The 14,711-nt window shown below is 38.9% G+C and overlaps 1 protein-coding gene across 4 annotated transcripts in view; it reads right to left on the bottom strand.

Moving 5' to 3' along the window:
• LOC134378010 (cytochrome b5 reductase 4) overlaps positions 1 to 14,711 on the bottom strand; it is an 87,984-nt gene that overhangs the window by 46,995 nt on the left and 26,278 nt on the right. For all 4 annotated transcript variants that reach the window (XR_010023600.1, XM_063096904.1, XM_063096906.1 and 1 more), the window contains exon 3: positions 4,146 to 4,246. Coding sequence is in view for 3 of the 4 variants with exons in the window: in XM_063096904.1 (XP_062952974.1) it covers positions 4,146 to 4,246 (101 nt within the window). In the remaining variant the exon portion in view is untranslated. The remainder of the gene's footprint in view (positions 1 to 4,145; positions 4,247 to 14,711) is intronic.

Below are 14,711 nucleotides of genomic sequence, written 5' to 3'. Positions count from 1 at the left end.
ATAAAGGAGAAAGATATTCAAGGACACAAAGGTATGGGGTTTGTCAATCATGGGACTGGTGAAAAATGGCAGGCCCTTCAGTTTGCTCAAAGCAAGATGCATGTTAAGAATATCTACCTTAATATATTCTTCTTAGGGCCTCAAGTGCCAGGCAAATATTGTAAATTTATTCCACTGTTAGTGGTGAGCCACTGAGAATAGCAGAGTGAGGTGCTAAGACAACTGTCTTTAAGAAAATGAATCTAGCTGTCACATTGCCTAAATTGGTACAAGGTGAGCTACTCTGGACTCACACGTGGTGATCTCCATGGGGGCCTCAGGCACTGGGCATCGGCAGTTCTCCTCCTGGGCAAAGCCGAGAAGATCCAGTAGGGATGGCCGTGAAGCCAAAGGCTGTAGGTTGGAGACTGGGCCACTCCTTCTCTGGCAATTGGCCCAGTCAATCCCCCAGTGACCTGGCCATTTGCAGTGAGGACAAGTTACGACAGGACCATGCCGAGTGGCCCGGCTGACCGCATTTGAAGCAGTTCTCGGGTGGTTTGCCCCTTGAGGCAGCCAGTTTTGGAGTATGTGAGCCACAGATGGCATTAGCCGGGAGCTGGTATTTGGCCTGATCTCTTTTATAGTTTTTTCTAATATCAGGGGCTGATTGTATAATAAAATGAGAGTTTAAGAGGGCCATGCCTGCAGGGGAATTTGGACCTACACGTGTGTATTCATGTAAAGCCTCAGAGAGGCAGGTTAGGAACTCGTTGGGATTTTCAGTGGATTTCTGTGTGATCTCTCTAAGCTTGTCATAATTGACTGACTTGTGAGTAGTCTTTTGGAGGCTGTGAAGTAGGTGTGTGATCATGTTATCCTGGAGATCTGGATCCTCATGGCGAGGCTGGTAATTCCAATTGTGTCTGTGCAAGGAACAACAATGGCTCCCACAGGCCGCCTATTATTTTGAGCATGTACCTGAGCCACCATCCAGACCTGCTACCTGTATATGGACTCAGACAATTCCTTCCGTCCCAGCCACTTCACAGAAGAGTTATAAAAAGTCATAGCTGAGGTGGGGTTGTTACCTGATGAAGGGGGAGAAGGGGAGGAGTTAGGCTGAGGATGAGCATCTGGAGGCCAGTTGTGGGGAAGAGAGAGAAATGTGGAGGGCTGAAGGATCAGAAGATTGATCCAAGTCTGGAAGGAGAGCTAGAGCATGAGCTAGGAGAATTTGAGACATAGGACAGTTTTGACAGAGAGAAGAATGCGTTCAGAGGTAGGAGAAGGCCTAAACATAAAGGAAATCTCTGTCTTGCTGCTTCAGTGAGTATCTAAATTGAGAGTGCCATCTTGTGGCCACTGGGATCCATTGTAATGAGGCGTTCAAGTTACAATTTCTTCCTGGAGACCAAGAGGTGTGTCCAGGAGACAGCCTGAAGGCATAGAGCGCGGAATACAGTAGAAAATGAGACGTTTAGGTTTAATGTCTCCCTGGAGGCCAAGAAATTGGCCAGGAGACAGCCCAAGGGAGGAGAGCATGGAGGTTTGGATCATGAGGATCCCATGTAGAGGGTGAGAAAGGGCAGTCAGTCCTAGTAGAAGAAGAGTGCCAGCAAAGGGCGTCCCCTTTGGTGCCCACCTTCTTCTCGAGAGAAAAGCCACTGACCGGCTAGAGGAGTGTCCTCCAATAGCTGTGGGGCACGAGAAGAGTTCCCTTGGCCAGGTGCCTGGGCTTTGTAGAGACCAGAGTTGTAGAGAGTAGTCGGGGGACCCCGTAGAAGTAGGCAGGACAGACCCACTGACTCACCCTGAATTGAGGCCAGTGTTGGATGCATTGGTCTGAAACGGCAAAAGGAGAGTCCCAGAGGCATCTGGCTTTGACAAGTCTGGGAAGGGTGGCTGGGAACCAATCAACCCAAGAGAGGGGATCGTCTGACGGTCCAGCCAAGACCCTTCCTGCGTTTTGGCACCATAATGGAAGAAAGTGAGCTGAGATGCAGGGTACTGTTCAAGCTTTGTTGAAGAAAGAAATGTGCCAGGCTGTACTCAAAATGGAGGACAGCCCAGGGCTGCCCTGAAAATGGGGGACAGCCACTAACATAGGGCGGTGGGAGCTTATATTGGTATGTTGGCACCAAGAGCTGGGTGATATAAGTCCAGGGTGGGGATTGAGTTAGATCATGGGAATGGAGAATGCATTTCTGTGCATGCCGAAATGCAGAAAGTTTCATTTTCCCTGAAACCATGAGGCTTCTTATAAAAGAGAACAGGGGAAGGGAGGAGAGGAGAAGAGGTGTACGGTGCCATTTTGTACTTGGGCTTGTATAAAATGGCACTGGTTATGCTGCAGATCTATTAAAGATGAGCTGATATTGTTTGAAGGCACACACTGAGTTGAAGTGCCAACAGGTTATCAAATTGCCCATCTGGCATTTGGAAATGCAAGACAAGAGGTCAGCAGAGGGATCAAAACTGGAAACAGAAATATGACAGAAAAGAGATTACTTAAAGTTCTTTGTACAACTCGAACACCAGGCACAACTAAATTCTTATACTGAATGACACAATAAGATTCACCACAGTTTCTAGAATATAAAGCTGTCTACGTTCATGATAAGTGAAAGTCATAAATAATTTAAACATCACTGGTATCATTAAAGCCAAGGGGAATGCAGCAATCTGGTAACTAAAGTATTATTTTAACCGCTAAAGAACTTAACAATATAGCAGTTCTTGTGAATTCCTCAAAACACGCTTTCCTTAAATAAGGTCCATACAACCTCACAACACTAAGGACTGTAAGACAGACTAGACTTTACTGGAAATTCTTCTTGCGGAAGAGTACAGTCAGCATCAAGAGGTTATAGGGCAGACATAAGAGAAAAGTATGGCATGTTTTTAGGCAAATGTTCCTAAACCTTTCTATTTGGCTTTCATTGCTAGATAATAACCAATACCAAAAGACAATGAGAACTTGCCTTAAAACAGCAATAAGAACCTCCCAAGGAGAATGCTATTAAGACTGGTGGGCAGGTGTTCCTGTAGAGTAATCACCCAGAACAAGGCCCTTACCAAATGTGTTCCCCAGACCTTGGACTTCCCCAGCCTCCAAAGTGTAAGAAATAAATTCTATTTCTATATAAAATTTTTTTTTAAAAAAGGACCAATATGCAAAGACAATTTTTCCCAACCCAGAAAGAACGTTAATAGCAAATGATATTCTGCCATTTAAGCACGTGCACTTAAGAACTTTTAAATATAAAATAAATTATACTTCTGGCAACCTGGCCAAAAAACAAATCCTAAAATGGATGAGAAAGTAGGAGGAACAGAAATCAAATTGTATTTGATCAAAAAATAACTATAAAATAATCCAGTCTGATTCAGGAACCTCGAATGATAAACACCCAGTCCTACAACATGATTAATCACCATTAAAATACAAAATAAAGAATAAGGGAGATGAAAGCAAATTTCTACCCTTCTAAAGATTGCTGTCTCAGCAAATTGATGGTAATAAACATATTCTGTATGACTTTTAAATAGTGTAAGAGCTAATGTTGTTTTTAATAAATGAAGTGGAAAAATGACAAATTTAAATATCAATATCTTTTGAGATAACCCATATAGAATTTCAGCTATCACTCTAGGAAAAATAAGTTTTCTATTCATTAATCAGCTTCATCTAACTTTCTACATGATAGGCAGGTTCAGTTTAGTGAGGCAGGCTGAATATATAACAATCCCCAAATGAGAAAAGACTATAAGCAAAGAAGATAACTGACTTGTTTAAAGTAATTCAGCAAGTTAGCGGCAGATCCCAATGTCCTTTCTACTAATTGTCACTGCCTCCCATAAGTCAATCATCACCATTATTAAAATTAATGAAGACTCAGTAAAAACTTGCCAGCAGAGGCAGCAAGCACTTAAGAGCTGACTCCTAGAAAACAGATTTGAAACCATCCCTAAAATTTTAATAAAATAATTCAAGGACAAATTAAATGAACAGTTGCTATTTGTGAGCATCTTCCTATACTTGAAAATTCAAGCCAACACATCTGAAATTCATGCAACTATTTTCTTTCTTTGTACAAATGTCATACTACTAAATCTATGAGTACTCTTCTATTGTAATACTTTGATTACTTTCAGGACCTTACCTGATCAAAAAGGTCAGTACCATCTGATCCTGCTGCTCTCATTAGTTCATCTTCTCCACCAGGATGATACTCCATATACGGGCTGACATTATAAACAAACCCTATATCAAAGCGAGGAGAAATAATATACTAAATGAACTTCTTAAAAATTGAAAAACTTATAAGTTCCAAGAAATCTTTCGAAATACATTCTATTTAATGAGTCATTACTATTCACCATATCTGCAAGTTAACAAGTTAATCTGCCAGTTTCACAGGTCCGAGAAGATAGGAGATTCCTAGGTCAGAGACAAATAACAGTTTAGCATTCACATCAATAACAGTAGCTAGAATATCAACATTTGCATCAATTCCCTGAACCCCTATTCCCACAGTTACATGAAGAGGGCCAACTATAATACCTGCACACTCAATGTCCTATATTACAGGATATAATCTTGAGCTTAGGAAACTCAAATCTTTTATAATGGGTAGTAAGTATGTCTGCCCTTTGTTCTAGAGGAAGACATTTACTTCATTTTACTGAACAATAAGCAAACCTGTCCTTTGACCTAGAGGGAGATACTTTCTATCGCCCAAGGTTATTCACTATGCAAACATTCTTGAAAAGATTGTCCAGAACAGTCAGAGCCTCTGCTCATAAGATGTTCAGAAATGTGAAAGACCTACAGATAACTGCCTCCCAACACAAAGAAACAAAGAAATGATACACATTGCTTATATACTTTTTGAAAATACACACACATACACACACACAGACTACACAGTAATAATATTTCCACTCTATAATCCTCTACTGCCCTGGTAGGAGAATCTGATAAAAAAGAATCGATGTTTCATGCCTGTGTCTGATCATCTCAGCAAAGGGTAAGCAATGGGGAACACTCACGCCTGCTCTGTGAAAAGAAAGTCCAACTCTTCTTTGCAGCTGCCCAAGGAACAAAGATTATTATCTAGATCTTAATAATCTTTTTATCTTCCCCAAATAATTATTTCATTTATTTATGTATTTAACTATATTTTTATCTTTTAAAAAAGAATAGGGAACAACAAAAAGAGCAGAATATTTCAATGAATAGCTCTCCCACAGAAGTAAGTTGCTTTTTAAGTCTTTACTTGAAAACTAGATAGTAGACAAATCCAGCCCTAAAGACACCTCAAAAGTACAATGAGAACAATTAGTTTTCTTTTCTCCAGAGCTATTCCCTCTTTATATGATGACTTCCATGAATTTAAATTATCCCAGATAACTTAAAATGTTCATCCTAAAAAAAAAGAGGTTGGGTCCAGATTTCTTTATAAAATTGCTTAAAGGCAAACACAAAAGGAAGTAAATCCATAGAATTTCTCTTTCTGCAGTCCTTTAAATAAGTCTGAAAAAAACTAGTTGAGTCCGCTGTTTTCTCCTTCCCTATACACATCTCGACACCAAATTTAAAAGTAGTTTTTCTTATTGTTTCATGCTCCAAAATCCACAGGCCACAAATGTGAGTGGCAATGATTAGAATGAGAATTATTCCCAATAGGCTTTTTAAGACAGAGGATGCCTTCCAAACAAGGGTTCCAAACTTTCTCTGCAAACAAGTCTTGACTAGAGTTGTAGAGTTTCTCAAGAACAAGAAATCCACAATACATGATAATATGTGATGAAATTTCATGTGTTTCAGCAACAAGCTTTACAGGTAGCTCTAAAAGTTATCCATAACCGGCACACAAAGCATGAAACTCCCACATGTGCTCTCTGCTGCCTCACAGTCCTTCACATTAACCCTTATCCTCTCATAATCTTAGCTTCCTTTCTCATAGACTAGGATCACTCTGTGGACCTGCAGAACATCCAATCCTCTTCACACGGACAAAATTAGGAATGCCTATAAAATCCCTCACTATAAGGAATTAAGACTGTTAGATAATGTCTCAGTCCAAGATATATTAGATCTAACCACACTTGGCAGTGTTAGTAATTTGCTATTTATGAGACTTAAACTCAACCCCAAAAGGAAACTGGTGCATTTCCTCTGATCCACAGGCTCTTTCTTTCCTCTTTCTCTCCTTCCCTCTTATCTCTTTCCTTTTTCCTTTTTCAAAAGCATTTCTTAACAACTAAAAACTTGAACCCCTAAAACTTGAACTTCCACCTGAATGTGGCAGAAGAAAACAAGTGCAAAGAACCAAACTTTTGCTTTTCCTTCATGCTTTATTATGTACTGTATTTGCACTATACATGGCTTTTAGAAAGTGCATCTCTCATTGCAAGGTTCCAGCCTCCAGTGAGTTCTTACCACCTGGTTTTTAGAAGACAATTTTGTAACCTAAATTTTCCAATGGTACACTTTTATTAACTTCTTCCTACATCTCTAATTGCTCAGGTGTGGCAGATCTGAGCACTTGACTGCCCCATTAAATAGAAATAAATAATATTTATAGACCAACAGACATAATCTCAAATTGATGCTAGGCTATTAATAAATTCTGCAAAACCTAAATCCTAATAACAACAGTAAGAACAAAACTGGGCAGAAATACTCATGAAACACCAACCCTGAATGGTGCAAAACTGAGCTGGTGACCAAGGTCTTCTGGACACAACCCAAATTGTACTTTTAGATCATTTACATGAATGATCTTCAGTGACAGAGGGGGATTTAATGAGAATATCTATCTACCCATCCATCCATCTATTCATACATCTATCCCCTTCTTTATGCTGATATTTTCATGTGTGTGTGTTTTATTTTTAAAATACAGATATATATATATATATATATGAGTATAAAAGATATACTCCAGTGTTTAAATAAATCATTTAAAATGCACTAGCAATATTCAGGGGCACACTGTATAGCTAATTCATCCTAGCAGAGCTGCAGCACAATTGAAAACACACATTCAGAACAACAGCTACATTGAGTTTCTTTAGGCAATGTAGCAGTAGTATCTGCTCTTGATATCTTTTTACACTAAATTATCTTACTTCTTTTACGTTTTATGTCTGGAACTCTGAACTCGAATAAGTTCTTGGAATAAAAATTATCCATTTTAAAATTACCACAGTACTTGGTATCATCCAAAATTTATTCTTCAGTTCAATCACAGAATGATAGTCTTAAGACTGGGAGAACACTAGAGGTCATTTTTAGTCTGATCTCTCACCCGGTACAGGTTTCACCACTATAGTATCTACAAACAGAGCATCATCCAGCATCTGCTTGAGCAATTCCAGTGTCTAGGAGCTCACCACTTTTTAAAAAAGCTTAGTTCAATAATAAATATTATTTTTATACCTGAAAACTAATATTGCCATTTTACACAGAAGAACTCTATCTTGGCAAACGCTGCCTAGTTTTTCAAGTATACTTTTTATATTTACTTGTTTTTAACTTAAACCTCAACTACCTCTTATAAAGATTGCAAACATGTTCCAATAACACATGTACCTTTTAGTTTGTGTAAAAACCTTAAAAACCCACAATCAAATGTGCAGAAGAAAAAAAGAAAATATACCAGTTGCCTAATCTAGCTATTCTGTGATTGAGAATGTAATAGCAGCAGCCAAGGCCAAAAGAAACCACAAGTAACAGTGATCTCCTTATCTGATATTAAAAAGTATTAAAATGAAACAAACAAAAAAGGAGACTCATTAGTTCTTTAAAAGAGAGAAACTCTCTTGATATTGTGAAGAATTATGAGTGCTTATAATGGGAACACTGACCACATAATAGATATTACAATTTAACAATATACAGAAACATTTTTCATGTAGCATTCCTCTCATCTGCCCTAGGTGATCACTAATTTACTTTCTGTCTTTATAGATTTGCATATTCTGGACATTTCATATAACTGGAATCATAACAACATGTGGTCTTTTGTGACTGTCTTCTTTCATTCAGCATGTCTTCAAGGCTCATCCACATTGTTGTATGTATCAGTAATTTTCCTTTTCATGTCTGGGTAATTATTCTGTGTATGGATATAACACATCTTGTTTATGTATTCATCAGTGGATGGACATTTATGGTTGTTTTCACTTTTTGGCTATTAAGCATAATGCTGCTATGAACATTCTTGTACAGGTTTTTGTGTGGACATACATTTCACTTCTCTTGAGTATATATATCTAGGAGTAAATTTGGTGGGTCATATAGTACTCTATGTTTAACCTTTTCATGAACTGCCAGACTGTTTTCTATTCTCACCAGCAACGAATGAAGGTTCCAATTTTAGAGAACTCTTCTTTAGTCACTATTCCAACTCTCCATAGAGAGAAAAAGCCCTTTTCTATCTATGTAACCTGAATCACATCACATATCTCAGATGACTGAATTCAGAACTGGACTGAAGCATGCTCCAACTTTATCTCACACCCAGCTCTGTATGACCGGGTTTGGTTAAAGAAGATGTAAGACTCAAGTGACATTTTAAGCTCCCACAGTTTTTCACATTAGATAACCATACACGTGAACCATAATGGCCAATAAATTATAAACTGTATATAATAATAAGCTGTATCACCATACCCAATAACTAATAATTTTTCACTTCTTTGTTCTCTTCTCTAAGTCAGGGAGTCTCAAAGTATGGTCCAGGGACTTCTGAGGGAACTCAGGACTCTGTTGGTGGTCCAAAACTTTTTCACAGTAATACTAAGACGTTATCTGTGTGTTTTTATTGTCATTCTTTCCCAAGTGTAGGGTTTTCTAGAGGCTGCATGTGATGTAGTTTGGATGTGTTGTCCCCTCCAAAACTCGTGGAAATTTGCTTTCCAATGTGGCAGTGTTGGAAACTGATTGAGTAATGGGGGCGGATCCCTCATGAATGGATTAATGCTCTCCCTGGGGGAGGGGAGATTAATGAGTGAGTTCTCGCTCTATTAGTTCCCGTGAGAGCTCGTTGCTTAAAAAGACCCTGGCACCTTCTCTGTCTCTCTTGCTTCTCTCTCTTGCTTCCTCTCGCCATGTGATCTGCTTGTACCCACCGGCTGCCTGCCACTTTCCGCCATGAGTAGAAGCAGTCTGAGGCCCATGCCAGATGCAGCTGTCCCAGAATCATAAGCCAAGTAAACCTCTCTTCTTTATAAATTACCCAGTCTCGGGTATTTCTGTTATAGCAACACAAAACTGACTAAAACAGCATGCAATGTGATATAAGACTGAATATAGCAGGAGACATGAAAATACATTTATCATCTACTACACCACAAAGATATTTGCCAAAGTGTTAAACAATGCCACTTTTCTATTTTTTGTTTTGGAAAATACAGTTACTTTTCATAAACATAGGTACTATTTATGATAACATTTAGTAGGTTTATTGCTTTTCTTTTTAATTTAATTTAAAAAGATTCTGTAAATTTCTTAATTTTAATTTCTGAAAGGTAAATATCAATAGATATCACCATAAACAAAAGTTTTTTGAGGTCCTCAACTTTTAAAAGAGTAAAGTGATCTTAAGACCAAAAAGTTTGAGAACCACTACTATAAGTAAAAGTGGTATTTTTGTAATCAGATTAAAAAATAATATTTGGTTTATAATTCAAACAAGTATTTAACTCCAAAGACCCATATTATATTCATTCAACAAAAATTTATTTAATGCCTACCACATATCTACCAAGTATTGTGCCACTATATGGCAGTATTCCTATTTATTTCATTATTCCTATTTATTTTATTTGTCGCTATTCATTTTATTGGCTCAAAATAAATAAGGAGAAAAGGTGTGTTCACACAGTACAACCACAGCATATTTCGTTATATTAAGATAAACATATAGATTTTTGCAAGTACTGTGACTACTCTGCCATCTTGTGTTTAGTAAAGAAACTGCACTTTATTTTCATTATTTTATGTCTACTGGTTTTTATCTAGTACTAACAATTGTTCAGAGAAGGTGTTAAATATGCAACTGCGATTGCGGATTTTAATTCTAACCTTCAACTCTAATTAACATTTACTTCATGTATCTTGAAGTTTTGCTATCAGAAATAAACAGTCTTCCTAATGAACTGAATCTTTTTATGATTATGAAATGTCTTTCTTTATCCCTGGTAAGAAAATTTGCCTTCTTCTGTAATACTTTTTATCTGATATTAATATAGTCCAACCAACAGTGTCCAATCAATAATGTTGCTTACTATTTGGATAGTACACTTTTCCCCAAACATTTACTTTCAAAGCACATCTCTTACAGACATTATGTACTTAGGTATTAATAACACAAACATACACATGCACACACACAGAGAGAGATAATCTCTATCTTTTAATTAGAATGTTTGGTCCATTTACACTTACTTATCAATGTGGCTGAATTTAGATTTACTTTTGTATTAGTCCCATTCCCCAGCTCCAAGTTTTCTTGTCTCTGTTCCCCCTTTCCTTCCCTCTTTTGGGTTAAACATATTTTTTTTAGAATTTCATTTTGTTTACCAATGGTTTTTTAGCCCTACCTATTTGCATCATTTTTTAAGTGATTGTTCTAGAAATTACAGTATATAGTCAGCCCTCCTTATTCGTGGGTTCTGCATTTGTGGGTTCAACCAAAAGCAAATATATTTGGAAAAAAACTGAGTTTGTGCTGAACATGTACAGACTTTTCCCTTGTCATTGTTTCCTAAACAATACAGTATAACAAGTATTTACATTGCATCACATTGTATTAGGTATTATAAGTAATCTAGAGATAATTTAAAGTATACAGAAGATGTCCATAGGTTATATACGAATACTACACCACTTTATTTCAGGGACTTGAGCACCCTAGGATTTTGGTATCCATGGGAAGTCCTGGAACCAATCCCCCATGGATACCAAGGGACAACTTAATTTACCTGAAGATGAACCAGAGAGACACTATCCGCAAGGAAACAGATAGACTTGGAGTGGGGGAGGGGTTTAAACACAAAACAAGAAGCAAAAGTCTGCATGTCAAAACATTAAGATCCACCTCCTACCACCACCACCCATTCCCCAAATATCTCCCAGGACACATTTCCAGATGACTGCAGAATTCCTCTTACGGGGAACAGACCAGCCCAAGATTAATGCCAATGTTACAGTAAAAAAAAAAAAAAATCTTAAAATAGGTACCTCCCTAATAAATAGAATGTGATAAAGGCCTCTAAGAACTTCAGAAGGTCAACTGCACAGAATTATCAGATCATCTATGTGACATTATCAGTATAAGGAAAAACAGCCCTGGCATTTAACTAAAAGGAAAGAGACCAACAAAAGCACAAAAAATTAACCAACAGTCTAAGCAATCAGTTACACTCTGAATATTTTGAAAAAAATTACAAACTTCTCCTTGGGAGACCAGAAGTCATTACCAATAGCCATACTTACTACAACAGAACTAGATTTATAATTTACATCAATATTACGACAAGTATCCTCTTTCCAGAAAATCAGTTTTCCTATCTTTCTCAATCTATTTCCAATTCCATGGGATCCTTACCCTGTCTGTCTATGCCTTAGATCTAACAGTGACAGTTACCAGTACTTAACTGCCTTGCAATTAGTCACCTGAAGAAAAAAAATAAAAAGTTAAATGAGTCTTTCTTGAGGGGGAGGGAGAAGAGGGAGGAAGGAGGGAGGTTTTGGTAAGGGGCAACAATAATCAACGACAATGTATATCGACAAAATAAAATAAAAAAAAAAAACAATTAAAAAAAAAATGAGTCCTTCTGCTCTTGGCTATTTCTTGTTTTCCAAAACAAGTCAGCTGCAAAGACTTATTAAGATGTAATGATGAACTTAGAATTAGAACACCACAAGAGAACATTGCTCCCACCCTTAACAAAAAGAAAAAGGCAGGTAATACATAAAAATCATAAGATTTTGAGCCCATCAGAGAGGTGAGGTCATAAGGCCACCAGATAGATGATCTAAATTCTAAAGAGTAACAAGCCCCTCTGAAGAGACGGGACACGTGAACCATTTCAAATTTGACAGAGCACGGAAAAAAGAGATGTTACTATAAAACAATTGAAACTTCAACAAACTTTTAAGGGCCAAGTGTGCACTAGAGCAAATTTAGAAGCCCTGAGAGCAAGGTGATTCTGTACCCACTTGCCAATTCTTTTTGCATAATCTTCTGCCTGTTGAAATGCTCATAAGAAATACTGTGAGCAGGGCAGACCTGAGAAATGTCCATTAGTACCTGCACCAAGATCTGAGGATAAAGCAGGAGTACCAAAAAAAGTCCATCCACATTTTGGAGCTACAAGAGTACAAGGTGGTGATCAGCTACTGGTGGGGTAGAGTGAGAAACTCGCCCACACCACAGATCAAACCCTGAGGCAAAAGTCATCTGTTGCCAGGAAGGGGCAGTAAAATCTCCTATTCCCTAGTCCCTGTACTGCTGTCAGGCAAGGATTAGCTGGAAAGAGTAGAAAACATACACTGTCCTTTACCTTTCATTGATACTAAGCAAATGCTAGCTAAGTACTGGGGGAGGGCCAGAAAACCCACTCATGCCCAGATTCCGCACTGATACAAAACAGTGATCTTTTACTAATATAAGGCAAAGTTCCACTGCCACAAAGAGAAGAGGCAAGAAACCTATCTGCACTCTAGATCCTGCACAGAGTAGGAGGCAGAGAAATGCAAAATCTCAGCCCCTGGGGCTCAGATGCACAGAACCTGCCTAAGACAGACTGAAACAAGAAAACTGCAAAACTCCTTCTGCCCCCACATAAGTCTTATATCGAGTAACAAGCAATACCAGTCTGCCACTGCGAAAGGAGCAAGAACAATGGAGGAAGATCCCACAAAAGGATATAGGGCAAGTTGTCAGTTAAGAGTGGAATAGGAACACTGAGAAGAAACTTCTAGCACAGCAAGCCCTACTTTAAAAACAAAGTAGTAGTAAGCTACTATTGGACGAATTTGAATTATTGTTGAGATGGTAACAACAGCAACAATAATTTCCAAACCCTGCTCAACTACTAACTAGACTGACTCAATCTAATTGCCTACCAGAAAAAAAAGTATACATTTCTGAGTGTAAATACCTCAGGCTCTACTGTGCACGTGTATGCATCCAATCAAAAATTACAATAGTTACTCGAGGTGGGAAAGGGGAGAGTATGGGAGGATAGTGAGAGGTTGGTTAATGTACACAAAATTACAGCTCGATAGGAATAATAAGGTCTAGTGGGACACAGCAGTGCTAGCCATCAATAATTAACAATAACTTGTTGTATGCTCTCAAATTGCTAAAAGAGAGAAGCTTAAATGTTCTCATCACTAAGAAATGATAAGTTTTTACAGTAATGAATTTGCTAACTAACCTGATTTGATCACTACACATGTATATATGTATTGAAATATAACTCTGTACCCCATAAATATGTAAATCAATATATTTCAATTAAATAAAAATAAGAAAAAAAGATACAAGACATACCTTTCGAAAAAGATAAAACAATCCACTGTCAAAAGAGAAAACAGGAGAGGTGAGCCCTCCCCACTCCTTGGATCCAGAGGGGAGCACCAGCCCCCACAGCCCGACCCACTGAGGCGAGCCCAGCAGAACCATGTGGAACCAGGGGCTCATTCTACAACCACAGATTCTGGAACAGGACCCAAGGTGGTTTAACATAACTACCAACACACAAGCAACGAATTGTGAAACAAAGACAATTTGCCACCACAGTAGCAACGAGGGCCACTCTACAGCCAAACTCAGTATAAGAGAAGCAAACATTCTACCAAATGACCAAATGTTAAGGAAAAAATACTAGAACTACAAATAAACAAGAAGAAATGATACCACCGATAGAATATACTGCGCTCTAATGTCAGACTCCATGGAACAGGGAATCCTTGAAATGTCTGAAAAAGAATTCTAAGTAATGATCTTAAGAAAACTTGAAGAAATAGCTGCTGCTCTGCTCTCTCTCCTTCCACCATCTTGCAATGTGAGACCCCTGGGTCACTGTCACAACCACCAGAGGGACTTTGGACTTCCCAGACCCAGAAACCCTGAGGAAGGCTCCTTTTGGAGATCAGGCCTGATCTGGATGAGTCCCAGGAACCTGTTTGATTGAAGCCAACACAAAGGAATGCAGAGCCCAGAAATGGAGACAGAGGATTTCTTGGACCCTTTGAAGACTTTCCATAAACTCCTAGTTTAGAACACAAGCTCTGAAAAATCATCCAGGTTTCAAGAGCCACCACCAAAAACAAGGCCCTCACCAGATGTGTTCCCTGGACTTTGGACTTCCCAGCGTCTGCAACTTATTTTGAGAGAGAGACCATGCTCACAGTGATCACCTAATTGAAAATTAACTGGGCAGCAGCAGAGGAGCGGGCAGCGGCGTAAGTGGCACCGGCGGTAGCGGTGCCAGCGGCAGCAGCGGGGGTAGCGGCACCAGCGGTAGCGGCAGCAGCAGCAGGAGCAGGGGAAGCGGCGGCAGAGGAGCCGGCGGCAGCAGGGGAAGCGGCAGCAGCAGGAGCGACACCATGCGGTATCGCCCCGTCACCCAGCAGCCCCGCAGAGTCCAAGCTGACCAGAGAGGTGGCTCCCCGGAGAGGACCAAGACCCGAGGCAACCACATAC

Source organism: Cynocephalus volans, chromosome 5 (genome assembly GCF_027409185.1).
Source record: "Cynocephalus volans isolate mCynVol1 chromosome 5, mCynVol1.pri, whole genome shotgun sequence".
NCBI classification, from domain to species: Eukaryota; Metazoa; Chordata; class Mammalia; order Dermoptera; family Cynocephalidae; genus Cynocephalus; species Cynocephalus volans.
The sequence above is the reverse complement of the archived record's forward strand: the minus strand, read 5'-3'. Positions and strand labels throughout refer to the sequence as shown.